General features: G+C 42.6%; 1 protein-coding gene across 5 annotated transcripts in view; it reads left to right on the top strand.

Moving 5' to 3' along the window:
- Window positions 1–21,295, top strand: part of tou (toutatis) — a 42,959-nt gene that overhangs the window by 5,702 nt on the left and 15,962 nt on the right. For all 5 annotated transcript variants that reach the window (XM_064687908.1, XM_064687907.1, XM_064687906.1 and 2 more), the window contains exon 2: window positions 21,015–21,258. In XM_064687908.1, coding sequence (XP_064543978.1) covers window positions 21,114–21,258 — 145 coding nt within the window. In that variant the 5' untranslated portion in view covers window positions 21,015–21,113. The remainder of the gene's footprint in view (window positions 1–21,014; window positions 21,259–21,295) is intronic.

Here is a 21,295-nt window from a genome sequence, read left to right as displayed (position 1 = left end):
AACTGCAGCGCCTGCTCCGGCTGCTACTTTGTTGTCGCTCCCTGCGCCGTGCCTGGTGTTGTGCGTGTGTATCTGCAAGTGTGCATCTTGTGCGTTTGCATCTTGTATCTGCGCAGCGAGCATTTTCTTTGCTATTGTGCAAATTGTACAAAGACGATGGCGAGGACGACAGCGTTTGTCACCATGTGCCGCCCCTCCTCCCCCTTCTGCCACACTTTTGGCTGCATTAGATGGATACACACGATGCAGAAGAATAAACGACTGAGCACACACACATCGACACACACAGACAACATTTTGTATCTATTTGTGTGCCATGTGTGCGGAAATTCTTGTAATTTGCATGAGTTGCCCGGAGCAGCTCGTGCGGGGGCAGGCTGGCCGTGATCCATCCCACCCACTTGAGCTAGAGCTGCAGGAGGCAGGCGGAACGAACCGCCCACAGCACATTATCAATAATTAATTAATGCACGTTGCATCAACTCGCATACACAGATGTGGGCAGATGTCGAGAGTCGAGATTCGAGAGACAGACAGACTCGGATACCAATTAGGACAGGTCCCACTTCATTTCGAGACTTTCGTTTCACCAGGCCAAGTTACAATTAATTGACGAGGACGTCATTCCACCCACTGTCAATTAGGATAACTGGCAAATCCTGCAGCTCCTTGTTAAGACTAATAGAGCCCACACACAAAACAAATACAAGTAATATCTTCTATTATTAGTTCAAACATTCGATAAACGCCCAATTACAGGTGTGCAGACAGATAATTAAAAAGAAACCTTTTATTCTTTATTTACCTGACAGATGTCGACTTATGTTCTATTCAATTTACGAATTAGGAAATATATTCAAAAAAAAAGTGAAATGTCTGTCAAACCAATTATCGACGAGAATTTTGACATGTCTTTATTTTAAAATCATCCTCTGTTCTGTAATGTGTATATAATATAAAAGTTTTCAAAGGGGTAAATCATCGAAAAATGAGTTGTTTTTTGTGAAAATTGTTGTATTTTCCAAGACCAAACTCAAAGGTTTGATTATACAAGCTCATTCATTATTTAAGACCTCCACTGTAGATTATGAACTTATCTTTAAATATGTATATAAAAAATTTGTTTGAATGACTGACTGACTAACTAACTGACTGATGGTCTTTTGAGATGTAAGTGCAGGTGAGACTTTGGGAATATCCATCTGAAATTATGAAAAATCCCAGAGAACAGTTGTATAAAACGTTTCTTTTTACCATGCGATTGGCCGCAAATTTATTTTCTATCTACTACTTAAAAATTAATTTGAGAGATATTTCATTCGATCGTATTTATTTGCTTATACAAACTTATCAGAGAGTTACAACTAAATGATAAGTAAATACTTAGCAATGCTAGATGATAGAATATAGTTAAATAGTTTGGAACACCTGTGACAAATATCCGTTGAGACGTTAAAGTTAAGGTAGTGCAGGTAGATTGAAATATCCTACAACTTATAGGGAAAAATAAAAGTGCTCTAGTCGGAAGGGAATATATGGGAGGACCCTAAACCTTCTTCTACCAACACCGCAGTTCGCACTCTTTTTCTAAATCATTAAAAATATATTTTAAACGAGAAAGTAAGGATATTGTCATTTCCCTTTTGTAGATATGTGAGAATAGGGCAGCTAAAAAATGCTGAGTTTGTTAAAATATCTTTGAAAACTGAATATTTTGCTATATTTTACTATTCCACCGATGTTTCCTATATTTTTTGCATACAAGTAGGGGGTATCGTAAGCCTTATAAATGCCGAGTTATTATAGTACGAGTTAGGTAAGATATCTTGATAAACAAAAAAGTTTAAAAGTGCTTAATTTTCGACCGATCTTTCCCATAGCAGCTATATGATATGGTGGTCCGATATTGATGAATTTTTTTCTATATATAAGTATCATAATGGAACTTATAAATCCCGAGTTTAGTCAAGTTATCGAAATATATTAAAAGATTTCCAAATCAGAGGAGATGTCTCCTTCTGTGAGTTACACATTTCATGACATAACCATAATACCCTCTACAAGGGTATACAAATTGAGTTTCTGAATGAATATTATATTAATCATTTAAGATTTGCGCGAACTTAATCTTTGGCACGTGAAAGATAACTGATTTTTCAGATTCACCTCAGCTTACTTCGAGTTCGAATTCGAGTTTCAATCAGCTGGTGGGTTTGTCAGGATTTATTATATCAGTTAAGTTTCGGTTGATTTCGTGATGTCCTTGGCTTGGAGTGTTTAGCTGGCCAGGCTGAGGCGGTCTGGTAATCAGTTGCAAGTTGCAAACTGTTGCCAATTAGTTGGACTTTGAGAAAACTCAACGAGCTGGGCCTGGCCTGCGGCTCTTGTTGTTGCGCCCCCTTCCGCCTGCCTTTGGTCTCCTCACTCTCACTCTCCCTCTCCCTTCTCTTTCTGTTGGCCTCTGCTGCTGCACTCATTTGCTCAACTGATGAAAATTAACAAAAGCAAAAGCGTCGCTCGTTTTGTTGGCTCTGCTTTGGGCGCTGCTTTTTGGCCGCGCTCGGCTCTCATTTATTTTGCGCGACGCAGCAGCAGTGGCGGCGGCGGCGTCGGCAGCGGGAGAAGCCGCAGTTCCTTTTCATTTCAAAGCGACCACAAAAACGTCGACAGCGCGGGCAGCAGAAGACCGATGCTCACACACACACACACAGGCATGCATGCACATACATGCACACACACATACAGGCAGGCACGCACGTACTTATAAATTTTTTCTTCCGCACAGTTTTTATGCATGTGTATTCATCTTCTTCTGTTTCTTCTTCTTCTTTGCTGCTGCTGCTGCTGCTACTTCGGACAGCGGAGAGAGGAAGAAGAGCAAAACTTGGACTGTGTTGTTGTTGTTGTTGTAGCTGCTGCCAATGCCACCTTCTGCACGGCACGGCACGACACGACACGGCATGGCACGGCTCCTCTGGACCTACCCCCCCCCCCCCCTCGCCGCTTGGTCTCGCTGCCTCGCGGCAATGGCAGCCAGCCAGGCAGGCAGGCGAGCAGGCAACTCGTCGGGCAGGCGGGCGGGCGGGCAGGCTGGCAACTCTGGCTGACGAGCAAGTTTGAATTGTAATCCTTGTTGTTGTAGTTGGCACGCTCGCCTTTAGCTCACAGCCATTGTTGCTGTTGTTGTTTTACTGGTGCTGTTGCAGCAACAACTTTGCCCCCGCCTCCGCTCCCCTCCCCTACCCTCTGTTGATGTCCCTGTTGTGTGCACCTCTCCCCCGCCAACAAGGCACCAAACGAACCAGGCAACCAACGAGCCAACCAACTATGTTCGACATCAGCCACTGCCTTTGTCTGCCACCGCTCGCCCTGCCGCCCCCTTCCCTCCCCCCTCGTGCTGCCCGCTGCTGCTGCTGCACTATGCGTTTTCATCGTTGTCGTCCTTCTCGTTGCCCTTTACATTTCAGTTCGCTTCAGGTCCAACAAACATTCTGTGCTTCATACCCTCCACACTGGGAGTCATTGCGAGTTGCTCTGAACCAAGTTTGGGGCGCTGGAATTAAGAAATCATTTAGAACTGATTCCGATCTTTCCAAAATATTTATTTACTCGATTCATTACAAGAGAATATTATTAAATCAATAACATACGTCAACCAAAATATGCAATATGTATACTTACACACTTTTGAGTAAAAGTTAAAGAGAATATATGTATATATATTTTATAGAGTATCTAATGGGTATATTTACATGATTTAGATGATTCTTAGCAGAATGAAGAACAGTTTTAAATGTGTTTCTATAGTTACTACTAATTACTTTAAGTTAAAAATAAAAATTAAAATAAACTTTAAAGCAGAGCCGAAATTTAAAGAAGAACCTATATGTTTATGAATTAAATATGTAGTTACATAATGATATAATTGTATATTAGTAGATAGTATTTATATAGGTATGTATGTAGATAGTATACATAAAATAGATAGAAACTTCCATATTTATGCAAAAAGTAAAGGAAAATCTATTTGACAGATTAAACATTTGAACCTTGTAAAAATTTTTGGCATAAATCTATTCTTCTCGAATTTAAGCTCTCTATCTTAGCTTGGTCCAGAGTATGGTTACAAGAGTATTAATTCTTCGGCTTGCCTGACTATGCTTACCGTATCGTGCTTGCTTGTGTTTGTGTGCTTGAATATGCATGGGTATGAGTGTGTACACATTTTATTTAGATTTTAGCTGACTTTTGTTTCTGCCCTAGACTGGCCACTGGCCACAACGACGTCGACGACGACGACGACGACGAAGGCGACGACGATGATTGCAACAAAAGTGCTCCATTAGCTGCAGCCGCTGTCGCTGACTGCGCATTGACTTGCCCCGCGATTGCTTTTATTTGTTGTAGTTGTTGTTGTTGTAGTTGTAGTTGTTGCTGTTAGCTATGCCCTTTTTTGGAGAGTATTACAACTTTGTCGCAGTGACCAGCACAGAGAAGCAGATACACACATACATACAAGCATCAGCATTATGAAAGATGGTGAGCAGATTTTATCCGACTGCAGTCACACTCTATAAATAAGGTTATTTTATCTAGCATACATGTTGCGAATGTACATACATATATACACACAACTATACATATTTACGCCTGCCTCAACAAACACTGTCACACATGCCACGCCCCGCTGGCGCAGCTATGTCAACTGCAACGCATTGAGGCGAAACTGTCTTGTCTTCGTACATACATACATACATACATATGTATGTGAGTATAAAGTTGTAGGTGCATCTTGTCGCCTGCTTTCACAATTCGTCCATTTTCCATTTCCATTTATCATGCGCGCAATTTTACTTGACATTATTCAACAATTTGCATCGCTGCTTCCGCACCAGCAGCAGCAGCAATACGCATTTCCGCAGCAAAACTTTTGGCAGCAGCAGCAGGAGAAACAGAAACAACAACAACAACAATAACAAAAGCAACATGGCGGCGACGAAGAGCAGCAGCAGGAAGACAGTCAGACTGACACCCGAACACCTTTAGCCAGCCTCATTTATATTACGTTACACACACACACTCTCTCTCTCTCTCACTCTGTTACACTCACGCACACTTACTTATGACGACTACAAGCAAATACAAGCCGCAACATTGCAAAATTTGCTTGCTCACTTCCACGCGCCTGGCGTGTTGTAGTTTTTGTTGCATTGCAGCTTCTCCATGCATTTTGCTTAATTTCTCACTTGTTCCTTTTCCACATGCACAAACACACAAACACGCATACATGCACGCACGCACTCACTCACTCACGCAGCTGCTCTCTACCGCTCATTTGATTTAGTTATTGTAGCAATTTTAATTACCAGCACTTGAATGGGCGACTTTGCCTGCGCCGTCGTCGTCGTCGCTGCCGCTGCCGTCGCAGCCGCCGCTGTCGCAACCGCATCACCAAAATATATGTATGTATATTTAAATGTAAAAGAAATTGAAACAATACAAATGGCTCTTTGGAGTGACTGCTAGTCTACTTGCCGGGCTTTCCACTTTGGCCCCTGACAACCGCCAGGGTCTGACACCTTCGTCTGTCTGTCTGTCACTGCGCTGCGCTGCGCCCACAATTTCAAACAGCAGCAACAGCAACAACAACAAACACGTTCGTTAAATGCTGAATAAATTTTCTCATATAATCGTCGTCGCAGTCGCAGTCGTCGTCATCGTCATTTTGCTCCCCCTCTTATTCCCGCACTTCGCACCCCACCCCACCCCCCACCTCAACCAAAGGCAAATGCTGTTGTTGTTGTTGTTGTTGCTGCTGTTTCCATCAGCGCTCTGCTGCCGGCGTCGATGCCGCTGCCGCTGCTACTGCCACTGCCTGTGCCCGTTGCCATCGCCATCGCCATCGCTTCGCTTCGCACTTGGCTTCGGCTTGGATTGGATGGTGTCGTTTCGTTAGTTTAGTTCGGTAACTCGTCGGTCGCGCAAGCAACAACAGCTACAGCTACAGCTACAGCAGACGGCCAAAGCTGAAGCTGAAGCTAAACCAAACGCAAAACCAATGCCAAAAGCGGGCGGCAAAGCTAAGAAAAATTACGAAAAATTTCCTGTGCGCCGCAGAAATAAATTAAATGTATGTGAGTGTGCAAGTGTGTGCGTGTGTTTGAGTGGGAGAATTAAACGGAGGAGCAAAAGTGTTAGCTAGCAGCAGCAAGCAGCAAGTGTGCGCCCCACTCCCCTGTGTATATCAATATTTATTTATTATTGCAAAAAGCTAAAAGCGAAAAAAAAAAAGAAATGAAATAAAACAACATTGTATGGGCTAAAAGACGTTGATGGCGTCGGTCGCAGGAAGTGCGACAGATACAGATACAGACACAGATACAGATACACAAATGCCAAACCTAACCAAATCGTTTGGGCCAAATCCAAAGCAGCCAGCGAAGCTAGCGCGAGAACTCAACCAAGCGAGCAGAGCCCAAAGCAGCGGCAGAGGCGGCAGAGCAGCAAGTTCTGTCTGTCTCGAGGCCGCATGTGTGTGCGTTTGTGTCTCTCTCAGTGCATGTGTGTGTGCGTGTGTGTATGTGCACCCTGGCCACCGTATTTTCTTTTGTCAGTTGTGTGTGAACTCTATGCCCTCTCTCTCCGCCTCTTTTTGTTCCTCAAGCGACGCAACCAAAAAGGATTTAAAATTGTCCACAGTTGCGAGATGCTGTTCGCTATTTGCTGTTGTTATATACATATGCTATACATACACACATGCATATGGACTTACATATGTATGTACGTTCAATTTGCAGTTATCTAAAGCCGCCGCCGCCGCCGTTGCTGCTGCACGTTATACACACAAAACAAAATTGTCAAATCAATAAAAACGCGAGCAAAGTGTCGCCGCAGTCTCTGTCGCTGTCACAGTCAGCGCCAACGTCGCAGTAAGCGTTCGCTTGCGCTTTGCTGCTTAACAGTTGCCATTAACATTAACTGTAAAATTCCAATACTGAGCTCATGAAATACTTGTTTAAATGACTGATTTAGACAAAGCACAAAAGCTAATCAAAAACTCCATAGAATTTATGTTTGTGCAAAAGAGATGCAGAGAACCAAGTGCAGAGCTTTACGTTGTGCTTCTTGTTCTAGTGTGCTTAAACGAGTTACTGACCAATGCAATAATTAGCTACTTCATACACACACACATGCATATGCATGTGTGCTATTGCAACTCCAATAGGATTTATTGCGTCAACTCGGCGTCGGCGTTTTCAGTTTGTATTTTTTTCATGTATCAATAATTACGGCGAAAGAAACGTTGAGAAAAAAAAAACGAAATTGAAGCAGCGGCGCAATGAACGAATGGCCGAACGAGCAGGCCAACCTACAACAACAACAACAACAACAACTACATCATTGGAGACATGTTTGCGCGGCAGCGTCGCTCATTTATTTTATGTCTCGCTGCCGTGGTTGTTATTGTTGTTGTTGCTGCTGTTGTTGTTGTTCTTATTCTTCTTCTTGTTGCTTGGCTAGCTGCTTTTGTTATTGTTGTTGTCGTTGTTGGCTCTGCTTGCCCAACCCGGCCCGGCCCGGCCTGGCCGATGTTTTCTGTTTGTGTATGCCTTCATGTACATACATATGTTTGTGTGTATGTGTGTGTGTGTGTGTGTGTGTGTATACCAAATGTGTGCATGACACGACCCGCAGTGCTGCCAACGTCGCTGTCGCAGTTGCTGTAGCTATAGATGTTGACTGTTCTTCTTGTTGTTGTTGTTGGATATGCTTTGCGCTTTTTGTTTTGCGTTGAATGCCCCTTGGCTCGTCGTCGTCTCCCTTGCCTTGCGACGATCGCTTTGCTCCACTGTGCAAATTGAGAAGTATTTATGTTGTACACACACATATTAATGTATATACATACATACATACCTATGTGTACTTATAAATAATAGAAAAGTGCGTGGATGCCTTTGCCGCTCTTCTTCAGTTGAAAACTTGTAAGTTTCCATACACATTTATTCGCCCTGGAATCTAACTGCACTTTGGTCTAGCTAACTAACCGATGTGTATGTCGCTTTGACAACTTGTCGGCCAGTTAAGTTTGTGCTTGCATTCACTCGCGGTTATACTAATAACTCATTCCACTCAATCCAACTCATTTCGGCTCAGAGCAGCGCAGCGCAGTTCACTCGTTTCTAAAATACAATTTTGTGCTTTTTGTTTTTGTTGTTGTTGTCGTTGCTTTTATTATAACGCAGCTCAGTTGCGGATTTGTGATTTCGATATTTAGTTGGATTTTCTGTTGTCCGTTTGTTTTGTCCGTCGTTTGGCTGCCTCTCGCAATGTTTGTACGTAAAAAGTTGCCGTCTGTGTTTGTCTGTCGGTCTGTCTGTCTGTTTGTCGTTCAAGTTTTGTGATGCCGCCGCCACTGCTGCTGCTGCTGTCGCTGCTGCTGCTGCTGCTGTTGCCGTTGGTGGCGGTTTTGTCTCGTTCCTCGCTGATTGCTTTGGCCTGTCCCCTGCCCCTTGCCTTTCGCCTTTCATTCCCCTTGCCCAGCTCGATTCCAGCTCGTTTTGGGTGTATGCCGCTGTGCAGTGTTTCTTTTTCATATTGTTTAATTTATTTCGTTGGTTTTTATTGTGGTCGTTGCCGTCGTTTCATGTGTGTGTGTGTTTGTGTGTGTGTGTGTGTGTGTGTGTATGCGAGTGCTTGTGAATTCGTCATTTCGTGCTGTTGTTGCAGTTCCAGTGGCGGTCTCTAGTTTTTCCGTTTTACCTTTCGCGCGCTCCGCTCTTCTCTGTCCATTGCACACAGCTTCGCATTATTATCGCCATCATCCCTTCAAATTGAACTCACATTTTTGAGGCATTCATCATGGATTTGTTTTCTTGTTTAATTTTAGTCATTTAGTTGCTTTGGGCCCTTTTTCCCTGTTTCCCTGCCTTGTTTCACGCCAGTCACCCTCGCAGCACACACACATACAGTCATACATACATACACACATGCACACGCACACACTCTTGCTGCATCTGCATTGAATTTGAATCTTTAAAGCAGCTCTGAGCAAAAATTGCACATTTGCTGCGCCCCTTGCCCCTTGCCCCTTTCCGATTTCCCCTTTCCACGGGCCGCCATTTGATCGTCTTCCAGCGGCGCATTTGGCATTTACAAGCCGAGGCGAGCTCTGCTTCCAGTGGATGAGCTTATGTCGAGTCAGTGATAAATTATAAATAAGCGTGGGCGTGGGTATTCTGGTCACATATTCTTTGCCTTTTTTTATAGAGCAACAAATTTGTTTTTCAATTGCAAGGCAATGAGATAACAGTATACATACATATATTCCACTGACCCATTATATATCATGTACATACATATGTATCTAGAAATGTTTAAAGGTGTATGCTAACCTATGTATATCTCGAAAACTGTTTGTCCTGACTGACTGACTGACGGATTGGTTATCAATCCAGTGCCCAAACCGTAAGAGTTGTTGAAATTTTTACTGTAGTTACTAAGGTAAGGCTTATTCCACCCGCAAGTGTGGGAAAACCGCGAAAAACGCTTGCATGCTACTTTTCGTTTACCATCATCTCATTTTCAAAGGTCGTTATTCAAATTAATGTCAGAGGTGTTTCACACTTTTCGGAATATATACCCGTGTTGGTGGAAGTTTTACTCTACCCAAACGACTTCGGATGAGGCGACGAATATGTGGAAATTCCATCCGCACCTATAGAAAGTTTCGCGAAAAATAGTTGCATGAAACTTTTTGGCGTGCCATCAAGTACTTCACAATTTTTAAAAAATGCGTTTTATTTTTCAGCCAAAAGCTTCACACAGTTTCCAAATTTTTGTTCTGAATTCGATGGTAATTCAATGAAGTCCATTCAAACGCATTTTCAAATTTGCATCTAAAATATAATTTGATATTTTTGTATGCTGAATACATTTACTAGCTATCTATCCGCTTTTCGGTCTGATTTAGGACAATGAAACATTGTCTATTTAAAGATTGTTCCCAGCTCTAAACACTGAGAAATCTCTCTGTTTTTCCATATAATCATTTTTAATAATAAAAACTTAGCATTGTTATTCGATCAATAGTCAACATTCTTGTTAAAATCAAATTAATAAGTAACACGCAATTTGATTCACAGAATAAATTATAGACTTTGTTTGTGGTCTATATGGACTTATCTTTAATTGCTGCTACACTCTTTACGTGCGGACATTTAGTTTAGGTTGGTTTCTTATCAGTTGCGGAATTGGCTTCGACTGAATGTACCGAATGTACCGAATGTGTTTCTTTGGCTGCAGCGTGACTGCGAATTCCTTGCATTGGAAAAGTAGCGCAAACCGTTAGTTGCCCACACACTGGTCAATTGCTCTCTCTCCCTCTCTCTCTCTCTCTCTCGCCCACTCTTCTTCCGTTTACACGTTCTCTCCCTATAGTCCGTTTCGTTTCCGTTGTCTTCTGCGCCGTGTTGCTCGACTGCTTCGTTTGCAGCTGCAATAAAAAAATGCATTTCATAAATTAAATGTATTTCATGTACTTGTGAACGGGTTAGTTCTGCCAATTTGGCTATTTTCTTGCTAAATTTGGCCGTAGCCGGAAACAGCTGCAATTTTACACAGCTTTTACTGTCAATTTGTGTCCAGAAAGTGAATTAAGAGAAGAGTTGAAGTTATTGTTAACATTGAATTTAGCTACTTTTTTGAAGCGGCATTTGCCAACACTGGAACGCGTAGCTGCAGCCATGATTGTCGCATGGCCTAAAAATATGCTTAAACTAGAACTTTATTTACCAATGATTGGCAGACTGGAAAAATTAATTAATTAAATGAATTACAATTTTCAAAGTTAAAATGTTAAAACTTATTTCTATGCTTACAGATAATGGGAATGTTGTTCACCTAATTTTGTGTTGCAAGCGTTTTGTTCAAGTGGCAACTCTGCCTGTTGCAGGCATTTTTCTTCATTAGCTATCTTGCGGCTCTCTGCTCACTCGTTCCCTTTGCCTGCAACCCCCTCCACACGCGAATCTATCTCAAACGTGGCAAGTGACGCGCTCTAGAGCTGACCGATATGTGCGTCATTGTTCTGTGTGAAATGACTCACATGCGACACATTATTACATACATACATACACACATACATACATAATACATAGACATGCTTATCCTTATCTGATGTATTACAAATATGGTTCTTTGATTTGGAGTGACAAACTTTTAATAAACAAATACAAGCCACAGTCTGTAATTTTAACAAGTCCGCAACAGACAAAGAAAACAAGACTGCCCGACTAGAAGATATCCTGTACAAATGTAGATGCACTTGTACTCTGCTTCTCTGCTCTGCTTCTTTATATAGTTCACTTAATGCCCTTTCTTGTGCTCAGGCAGACAGTTGAATATTTGTATCTCGATATATCGATTTGGCTTAAAGAATACTTGTTGCAGATATTTGCCTTATTAAAGAGAATATGAGTTCACGATTGCGTTTGATCTGACCCCTCGGGTCTTCCCCTTTTCCCCTTTTCCTCTTATTCAACGAAACGCGCTAATTATTAGTTCAAATCATCATTTATTACAATTATAATTCCAAAACTGAACAAACACGGCGGAACAACGATGTGTTGATCTTTGTGTGTGTGTGTGTGTTAACCTGGCCAACAGGCCGCCAAATATCTAAAATGAAATCATTATTCAAATTTCAAAGTATTCCCCGCCAGTGAGAGAGCAAAACACAAAAAAAACACACACAAATGAACCGCAGTAAACAAAACAGAAATACAACAACAACAACAACAACAACGATAACAACAAGAAGAAGAAGAGCGACATAATTAATCGTTTTAATATGAAAATTTGAATTCAAAATCTACAAAAGCCACAACAACAACAAGAGCAAGAGCTATGAAACAGCAGAGTTCCAATTGGGAAACAGAATAAGACAAACCAAATTTGTTGTGGTGAGTAAAGGTAATCTAGTACTAATGTAGTACTAGTACTTGTACTAATTTAGTACTAGTACTAATGTATACTACCCGGTAAATCAAACAAACATGGATTATGGATCCTTTGGAGAGGCTCTTTAAGAACTCACAAATATTCTGTAATGCATTTTTTTTTTAATTTTCAATGCGATTTGTCTATTTAATCGTTTAAGTTGCCAATCAGATATCGCATAGTTAGATACAAATTTTTGTTGCTTAATGCCAAAGCAGTTCTCGGGTTGTCTCAACGCGTTCCCCTTCGTCTTCTTCTTGCTTGTGGCTGCTCTCAGGCGGAAGAAGGACTCGTCTCTGCTTCTTTATCCCTTTGTTGAATAATCCGATTTAAGCCTTAATTAAATACCCGTGCTGGTCTACCCCTCTCCACCCCTCTACCCCTCTGCCTTGCTGTCTCTCTGTCTGTTTGTGGGCTTCACATTCGTATTACATATTAGATTACGTGCAACAAGCGTTTTAATTGTATTTGTTGCCTAATCAAATCACCGCATCATTTAAAAGCTTTTTCCCTCACAGACAAGAGGATTGGGGGGGGGGGGGGGGGAGGGTTTCGTTTTCCCACACTTCTGTTCGGCATATTTCGTTCAGTTGTTAACATTAGTTAAGGTATAATTTGTATTATTTTCCTATAGCCATACAATTATCCTATAAAAGTTTATTACAAACTTTTTCTCCTGTTCCGAATGGGAAAGATGATTATTTAGACACTGTTAGAAATTAGTTAGAATGGTCGTGTCGGCAGTGCCCGACTATGAGATACCCTGAAATCAGCTTCGGGATGTCTTGACCCGCATTTACACACACAATTCACAGACACACACATACAAGTACACACTCCACTTGTTGCAGCGCTTGTGCTTCTTCTTCTTTTTCACTTAGCCCCACACTATGAGAAATGTATTCCTGATTAACTTCGGTGTTTATTGTCCGATTCTTATCAAGTTTTCAGGCCTGAAATAAGTCACCCAAGTGTGTGTATATACCAAAGTCCAAGGCTTTATCTTTGGAGGTAGCCAAAATGTGATCCAGTTCTTCAAATGACCCTTGACATCAAATACAATATTTATCATTATTACGAAAATAGGGGAAGACGGTGAAAAAATATGATAAACTCGTTCTGCGTAAGTTATAGGAGAATATTGACTTGAAGTCTATAGCTTTAGACGGACGGTCGGGTATGATTAGATCGACTCAGCTGGTGTTTATCCGCTCAAGAGGCTGTTCCACCTCATAGAGGTGTAATGGGCGTGGCCTGACTTATAATGGTTTCGGAGAAAACGTCCGCCCAAGAGAGGTCTCTGTTTGGATAGTTTTCACTGCATATACTCTAGGTTTATACTTATTTGGAATTGTTGCTCTTAAACAGACCAGATATCTTTAACACATGCCACCCCCCCAAACAAAAAGCTCCAGGATATGATTGATGGGAATATGATTGAAGAGTGCAACTGACTTCAGGCTGGAGGCGCCTCCAAATGTTGTTCATCTTTGATTAGGCGCGCCGTGAGATAATCTCTGCCGTGCGACATGTCCAATAGTGAACACCCCTGCCCCAGTTGCCGGTACAGTTTCCTCTCTCTGGATGAACATTATCAACGTTTGTTGTTGTTGCTGTGTAACAATGACAGGAGGAGGGCAGCAGAAGCTGAGCACATTTGGGTGCATTCTGTGTAGCCACAAAGCCGCCCAACACACGCACACTCAAACACACACGGCTAACACACCCTAACCTCTAACCCCGCGTCCTGTGCACCTACCTTTATTTGGCATATCCCCCCCCCCCCCCTGTTACCCTTTTACCCTGCCCATGCACTTGTATTTATATGTGTGCTTTTCCGTTTGTATTTGTGCACTTGCTCGAACTGCTGCTGCGGCCTGGGACAGATGCTGCCTGCCTGCTTGCACTGTGCGTCGTCTCTGCTCTTGCTGCCAGCTGCCTGCTGCTGCTGCTCGCTGTTGTTGTTGTTGTTGTTTTTATAGCCCGAAGCTCGCTTTGAGTTTTGAGTGGGCAGCAGCAGGCGACGGCAACGGCAGCGGCAGCGGCAACGGCGGTCTGTTGCAAATGGCAAATACGTCAATGCCTCCCGCATTCGCCCCCTTGCTCAACCTCCATTCCTAGTCCTACCCCTCCCCCGCCTATCGTCGCTCGCTCCCGATGCTGCATTGCTCAGTCTCTCTCTCTCTCTCTCGCTCTCTCTCTCCTCCATTTGCTCGCCTGTTCGTCAGCTCATCTGCTCGCTCCTTTGTGCGCTCTCTCGCTCTAATTTATGGGTCGTGTGCGCGCGCGCCCCGCTACGCTGCGCGCCGTCTCTCCCATGCATTCCACCTCCTGCTGCTGCACCAACAACAACAACAACAACAAGCACAGAGACAACAACTATTTCACCGTTACATAAATACCCAACTACAACAACAACAAGAACAACAAGAGCCACAACAAATGCAAGTTTCTGCTGCTGTTGGCTGCATAAATTCATTTGTTTGTTGTCGTTGTTGTTGCTGTTGTTGTTGCTGTTGTTGTTGCTGTTATTGTTGTTATTACTAGCGCTGCCAGCGTCGCTGCTGTCACTGTCACCGCTGCCTTTCCCCTTTTCCCCTTGGCCGGGGCTGGCGTCGTTGCCATTTTCAATTTTAGTTTTGCTTTTGCCTTCGTTCGGTTTGGGTTCGTTACAGCCAACTTCCACTCCTTTGCACCACCACCCCACCCCACCCTCCCACCGCTCTGCCCCAGCCCCGCCCCTTTTATGTTGTGCCCACCCACATAACGTGTGTCCTTGCGCGCTCGTTTCCTGTGTGCTCGCTCGCTTTTGCCAAGCCACGCCAAACCGTGCGACAGCCCATGGCTCTGGCTGGGTCTGACTTGGTCTGACTCTGACCCGACCCATTGTCCCAACTGAGCTGGCCCGTGTCCCGTGTCCCTTTGTCCCTTTGTCCCCCGCACAACCTCCTCCTTCTCTTTATAGCTCGGCTCAACCTCCCCGTTTCGGTTCAGAGTTTACATTTTATGTGTGCTTGTGCGAGTGTGCGACTGTGTGTGCGAGTGTGTGTGTGTGTGTGTGTCCTTTTTTTACACAATTTCCTTGAGCGCGCGCAGCCGACAGACCCAACGCCCCCAGCCGCCAGCCCCCGGCTCGGCTGGTTAGCGATATCCTTGATAATAATGTGTACAACACCAAAAAACAAGTGGACGAGCCAACATCTTCCACGCGACCACCCACCCGCCCCCTCAGTCCCCCCCAGTCTGCCTGGCTAGGCATTCCAGCTGCACTCAAATCCATTTAATTTTATTCCGGCTCTGTTTGGGCATTTCATTTCCACCCTTCCTCCGCCCCTTCCTCCGTCCCGAAAGCCACAACAGAATTGGCAGCCGAAGCGTACAGTAAATATAACTCAAAAGGAAACTCATCCGAACTCTGCTGCTCCTGATTTGCAAACCTATCTAAATATATTCACAAGCAACATAAATTGTATCTTGATTTATTTCTCTACCGAATCTTATATGTTTTAACGGAACTATGTTTAATATACAAGTATTCACATGTTGTTGCATGTCCTTTTATAATTCTTCAATAAACCAGCCTCAAAAGCAATTACAATAATTACATTTGCGGGATTAAGGAACCTTTGAATACTTTCTCGTTTTTCGAAAAAAAAAACTCATACTCTTTAGAAGAAAAAAGGCATGACTTTTAAAGTTGAAAAATTAATTACTTCATACTATTTACGGACGGACGGAAAGAGTATATAAAATGAAGAGTATATAAATGGAAGAGTATATAAATGTAAAAAGCAGCAAACACAATCAATCAATCGTAAATTGATTCCTATTTGCAAAAAGAAAAACAAACAAACATAAATAGCTTCTATTATCAAATGGATATGTTTTAGTTGCATAATTTTCCCCAGTTGCAGATCGAATTTTCCGAAATTCTCAGTATTCGATTTGATACTTTCATCCTAAGGCAAAGCTTTTGTGAAAATCCGGGTGTCAGTCATTCGCTCAGGACTAAATCCTTTATATATGAATAAACCCATATTATATATATATATATATGTATATATATACATTCATGCCTTGGTATTCCCTTCTTTTACTACTTTTATTTGTTTGTTGTTGCCTTAATCTTGATCTACTTAACCTAATAGGAATAGCCAGACTTTATGCCAAAAAAAAAACTCGAAAGTAAGGAGGATTCAAATACTCTTCTAGGCATTGGCCTTGCGGTTTTGGAGATATTTGAAAATAAGCTTGAAGCTCTTAAATGCTGATTTTGATTGAAATATCTTGGAAAATTGAGTATTTTGCTGTACTAAACTCATTTTTTAACTGATTCTTCCTATCGAGCATTAAAATATAGTCCAGGATCTTGATAAGATTTGGCTCACACATAGGCAGCAAAGTGGAACTAGTAAATGCTGGGTATGATTAAGATAACTTGATAAACAAACAAGTTTTTCATACAAAAAGTACAACTAATAAAGGACGATTGTGTCGAGAAAACTGGAAAAACAAAATAATTTTTCTTTATTTAACTTTATTTTCGATCGATCTTTTCTATAGCAGCTATACGCTAAAGTGGTCCGATGTTGAAAAGATTTTGCATATATGTAGAGCGTATATTGAAGGTCGAAGATGTTGCCTTCAATGCGTTACACATTCCCCAACAAAATAATAAATAATAAAAAAATAAACAAATCATAAAAATAATAAATAATCATTAAATAAATAAAGGTATAAATATAATTATAAATTTAAACACACATTCGAGTTGTAGTTTCTTAACAAAAAAAACGCAAGGCTGAGTTGATGTTATCTACATATTTCATATTTTACCGTTCATTTCAAATTTCACCTTGAAAGTTGATATCGAAAATATTATTGTCCCGTTCACTTCCGGTCTCGTAAGCAAGAAGCCTCGCTGCAGCCCGTTTTATTTAGTTAACCCTTGTGCGTTTCACAAGACTGGCTGCAGTTCGTCTTAGGCATAGTTCACTGTCGCCAGGTTTGAATGGATTTTCCATAAGTGCTTGCCGCACTTGCGTTTGACAATTAAAAAGAGAAATAATTGATAAATATATTTTATCCTCTTAAGAAATTATGCAATGCGACAACTGGAAAATCCATATTCGAATTCGTTTATAGAAATAATCAAATTATGATTTGAGGTTGATTGCGGCGGGGGCGGGGCAAGGCGAAAGCGCTGCAAATGCATAGAGAACATTGAAAGAGGGCAACGTCGTTTTATGTTACTGCTGCAGTGTACTTGTTGCTGCAGTCGCAGTCGCAGTCGGCGGCGCAGTTGCAGTCGTCGGCGCAGCTGCGGCTTTAGTCTGGATACAAACGTTGCAGAAGTGGGGCATAAAACACAAGACCAAACGAGCTAACAAATGAAGATCGCGATGACGGCAACGGCAACGGCAACGGCGAGTTCTGCGCGGGTCTCGTTTACTCAGTTTAGCTGTCTCTGTCTGTTGCTTTCTTGAGTCAATAACCCCGCAGCAGAGAAGAACAAGAAGCAAGAAACAAGCAAGCATGCGAACGAGAGGTATGAGCCGCTCACTCCACCTCTCGCTCTCAGCAAGAGTCAACTTGAGTAATGAGTAAAGGCAAAGTCAAAGTGAACTGAAAATTGTCGGAGCGTTATAAAGCCGCCCGCCAACAATCGAATGACGGCGCGGCGCGGCGCGGCGCGGCGCAACAAGAACAACGATTTGTACCTAAATCTAAATCCCCGCCCCAAGAATGCCAGCAAAATAACAAATGCATGTACTATGTGGCAGTGTGCGTGTGTGTGTGTGTGTGTGCGCCTGCACTTCGAAGATGATCAACGAATGCGCGGACAAGTGAACATTAATAAATAAATATGTGTGTATTTAGGTATGTGGGTATGTCTGTATGTAGCGAAAGCGCCACGGTTGGAATTGAAACGCGCAAAAGGGACGAGAGCAGCCAATAAACAAAGCAACTCGCACACACACACACACTCACACGCAGGCACACAACTCGCCCGTTCAGTAATTCATTTACTCACACGCACTCAAAGCTCTCCTGCCGCACACATATACATACATACCTACGTATGCACATTGCACTCGAGCTGTTTCATTTCATAAACCCTCACTTTTCTATAAAGTTAACCCAGAATTTTCATGCACATGCAAAAAAAAAAAAGAAACAAATACAGTTTTATTAAATAACTCCTTTAATGCGCGAGTGTAAACACAACAAATAACGAGTTCTTATTTGAAGCATGTGTGTGCGTGCGCGTGTACTTATGCATGTGTTTATAATTCTTTTAAATGTAAATAGTTTTAACGGATCAGGAATTTGCATAGAATTGAGTAAATATGTATATCAGTGTATTTAAAAATAATAATAACAAATTAGGCGACGGCGGCGGCGACGACGACGTTATTGCTAATGTTGTATGTACATACATGTGTACATATAATACAAAAGCAGCGGCATTTGGCAAAGATACACAGCAATATAAATACACGCATACATACATGCTCAAAAAGCGACTGACGGCTGCCAATTGAGCTAGAGATAATCAAGAGCAAAAAAAAAAATATATATATAAAAAAAAACAACAAACAAACAAGAAAAGCTCGTGGACGGTTAGAGAGGGGAAGGGGTGTGGGTATCGACTGGCAGTGACGCCAGCGGCGGCGTCGGGCGAGCACAATAAAAAGAATTTCACATTTGTACTCTGTCAGTCACAAATATTGAAACGACAGGCGGCAGGGCAGAGACAGAGGCGGTCGTGCGGTCGGTCAGCCAGTTGAGTCGAGAGAGTCGCGGCAGGCAGCGTCAGTCATTCGCTATGGGCAAAAAAAATATATATGTATATCTACACGTCAAGTTAGCGCAAAAAAGAAAAGAAAAAATCAACAACAGCAGCAGCAGCAGCAGTCGCTTTGGTCGCTCCCTCCCCCATTCCCATACCCATACGCACGCTCCGCGCACCTTTTCATTGGCAGCGCGTCGACGACGGCGTCGCAGTCGACGTTGTCAGCGGTGACAGCGTCAACGATAAATGCTCGAATCATATTGCCAACGCTTTGCTGTTGTTCCTATTGTTGTTGTGGCGCGCGCTTGCTCAGCTCACACCCTCACACACACACATACACACACACGCACTCGTATATATACGAACACAAATACAGCCTTTGCTGCTGGCGTTGACGACGTTTTGACCCGAGCAGAGGTCCAACTGTGCGGTTGCCATCATAAAACTTTAAGCGAAGCATAAGAAAAGACACACAACAACAACAACTGAAGCAACAGCAGTAGAAGCGGGCGGGGAACACTGGTAACAGCAAAAACAACATTACGGTTAACTCTAGTATTGTGTTAAATGCGCGTATTTGTTTCCTTTTACTATTGGCGCATATCGTGGCGATATATTAAGCAATTTAATATTAGTAAATACCCCCATCCTCATCCTCACTTACCCACACACACACACACACACACACACAGCCTTCTTCCTCCACATGCTGTGCGATAAGCAGACACATCTGTCGGCTGATGCGTGACAGCAGAAAGCGCAATAACTGTTATTAAAAAGGCAAGAGGAGCAAAAATGGGCTCCACCTTTATTGTGGCACTGTGGACCGCTAAACGTATGCTCATTAAAATGATTAATTCATAAAATTATGCATTTTCTTTTTCGCAACAAAAAGTACAACAAAAAACAACAAAAAATGTGTAATTATCAACCACTGTGAAAACGCGTCGCTGTCGCCGTCGCCGTCGAACTCAACGTCAGCGTCGGCATCGGTCCATTCATTGTCTCTCACACTCGTGCCACGGCACCGCTCTCATGTTTCAATTCCACTTGTAACGGACCGAGCGCGTTTTTGTTTTCTCACATTTTCGCTCTCAGTCGCCGCGTTATCCCACAGATATTTGGTTTGCTTTTCGCCACCGCTTGTCCGTAAATAATTTCATTTGTGGATTAAAACTACAAAACGCTGTGAAAAAAATTATCAAAAAATATGTGAAATGTATCAGAAAATACGCCTGATGCATGAAAGGTGCCGTTTTTTAAGTAAGCATCCGTCGAATGTAAATGCACTTTTTTGTTCAAACAAGCCGACAGACTGTCTGTGTCTCAGTCAGCTCTTAGTCAGCAGCGTCGGCAGCGCGGTGACGTCGTCGGTAGCGGCGGCGTTCATATGCAGAATGTGTGAAATGCAAATGCAAGCAAAACTTGAGCTGCAACAATTTATGAATGAAATTTACAAAAAGAGAAACCAGACATACATATGTATAAAAACAACAACAAAATGTACTCAGATAAAAGCTACTCAAAGCAAATCGAACGGCATTTTCTTTTTTTTCGCCTTGTGTATGCATAGTTCGCCGCAGCGCAGCGGCTTATGTATGCCTCTGGGGTCCGTGAAGGCGAGTGTATGTGTCGATTTTGCCTATAATACCATCAATCGGATTATTTGTGTGTTTAATATTTTTGCATATGTAGTTCTGTAAAAACGTTACATTTATTCGACTTTTACTACGTTTTGCAATGCAATTTGTTAATATTTCCGTTCGCCGCATTTTTTCTGTTACGCTGTGTGTGAGTTGCGCGCTGCGCGACGCTGCGAATTCGCTCTGTTTCTGTTTTCCCCTGTATGCAGGTGTAGTGGTGAGTGAGTGAGTGAGCAAGCCGCAGCAACGGCGTCTCTGTTCTTATTCTCTCACGCATTGCTCTCACGCACACAACTACAACAACAGCGCGACCCGTGCCCGCTTCCGTTCGGGTTTTGTGTGGAAGTTGTGTGTGTAGTTTTTTTTTGTAGTTTTGTTTTGATTTTCATGTTTCTTATGTTTCGTCTTTGCGCTCCACATTCGCAGAGTCGCCGAAATGGCGTTGCCAACATTAAGAGCGAAAGCAAGAGTGAGAGCAGCCGTTAAGTGAGAATTGAAAAAAAGAGTTCAAACGTTATAACTGAAATTTCATTCATATGCTAACCATCTTTGGTATTCTCTTTTCTATCTACTTGCAGACAGAACAAGCACAATAATAATTACATCATTAACAACAACAACAACAACAAAAAGAACAACAACTATAAAAACAAACAACACCAACTTTGCACTTTAACATGAACAAAAATGCCGGCGATGGCAGCGGCAACGACGGCAAAAACTCAAACAATCACGGCAAGGGCGGCTCCGGCGGGGGTGGCGGCGCAGGGGCTGGCGGGCCCCACGATCCCACCGGACTATTAGACGCTGCTTCGCTGTTTGGTAAGTAATCCAAAAAACATCACAAAATATTGTTAAC

The sequence above is a fragment of the Drosophila montana genome, unplaced genomic scaffold (assembly GCF_035044405.1).
Source record: "Drosophila montana isolate Dmon_TW-CO22-7 unplaced genomic scaffold, ASM3504440v1 contig_3200_1, whole genome shotgun sequence".
NCBI classification, from domain to species: Eukaryota; Metazoa; Arthropoda; class Insecta; order Diptera; family Drosophilidae; genus Drosophila; species Drosophila montana.
Note: the sequence above shows the minus strand (reverse complement) of the source record. Positions and strands in the feature narration are given on the sequence as shown.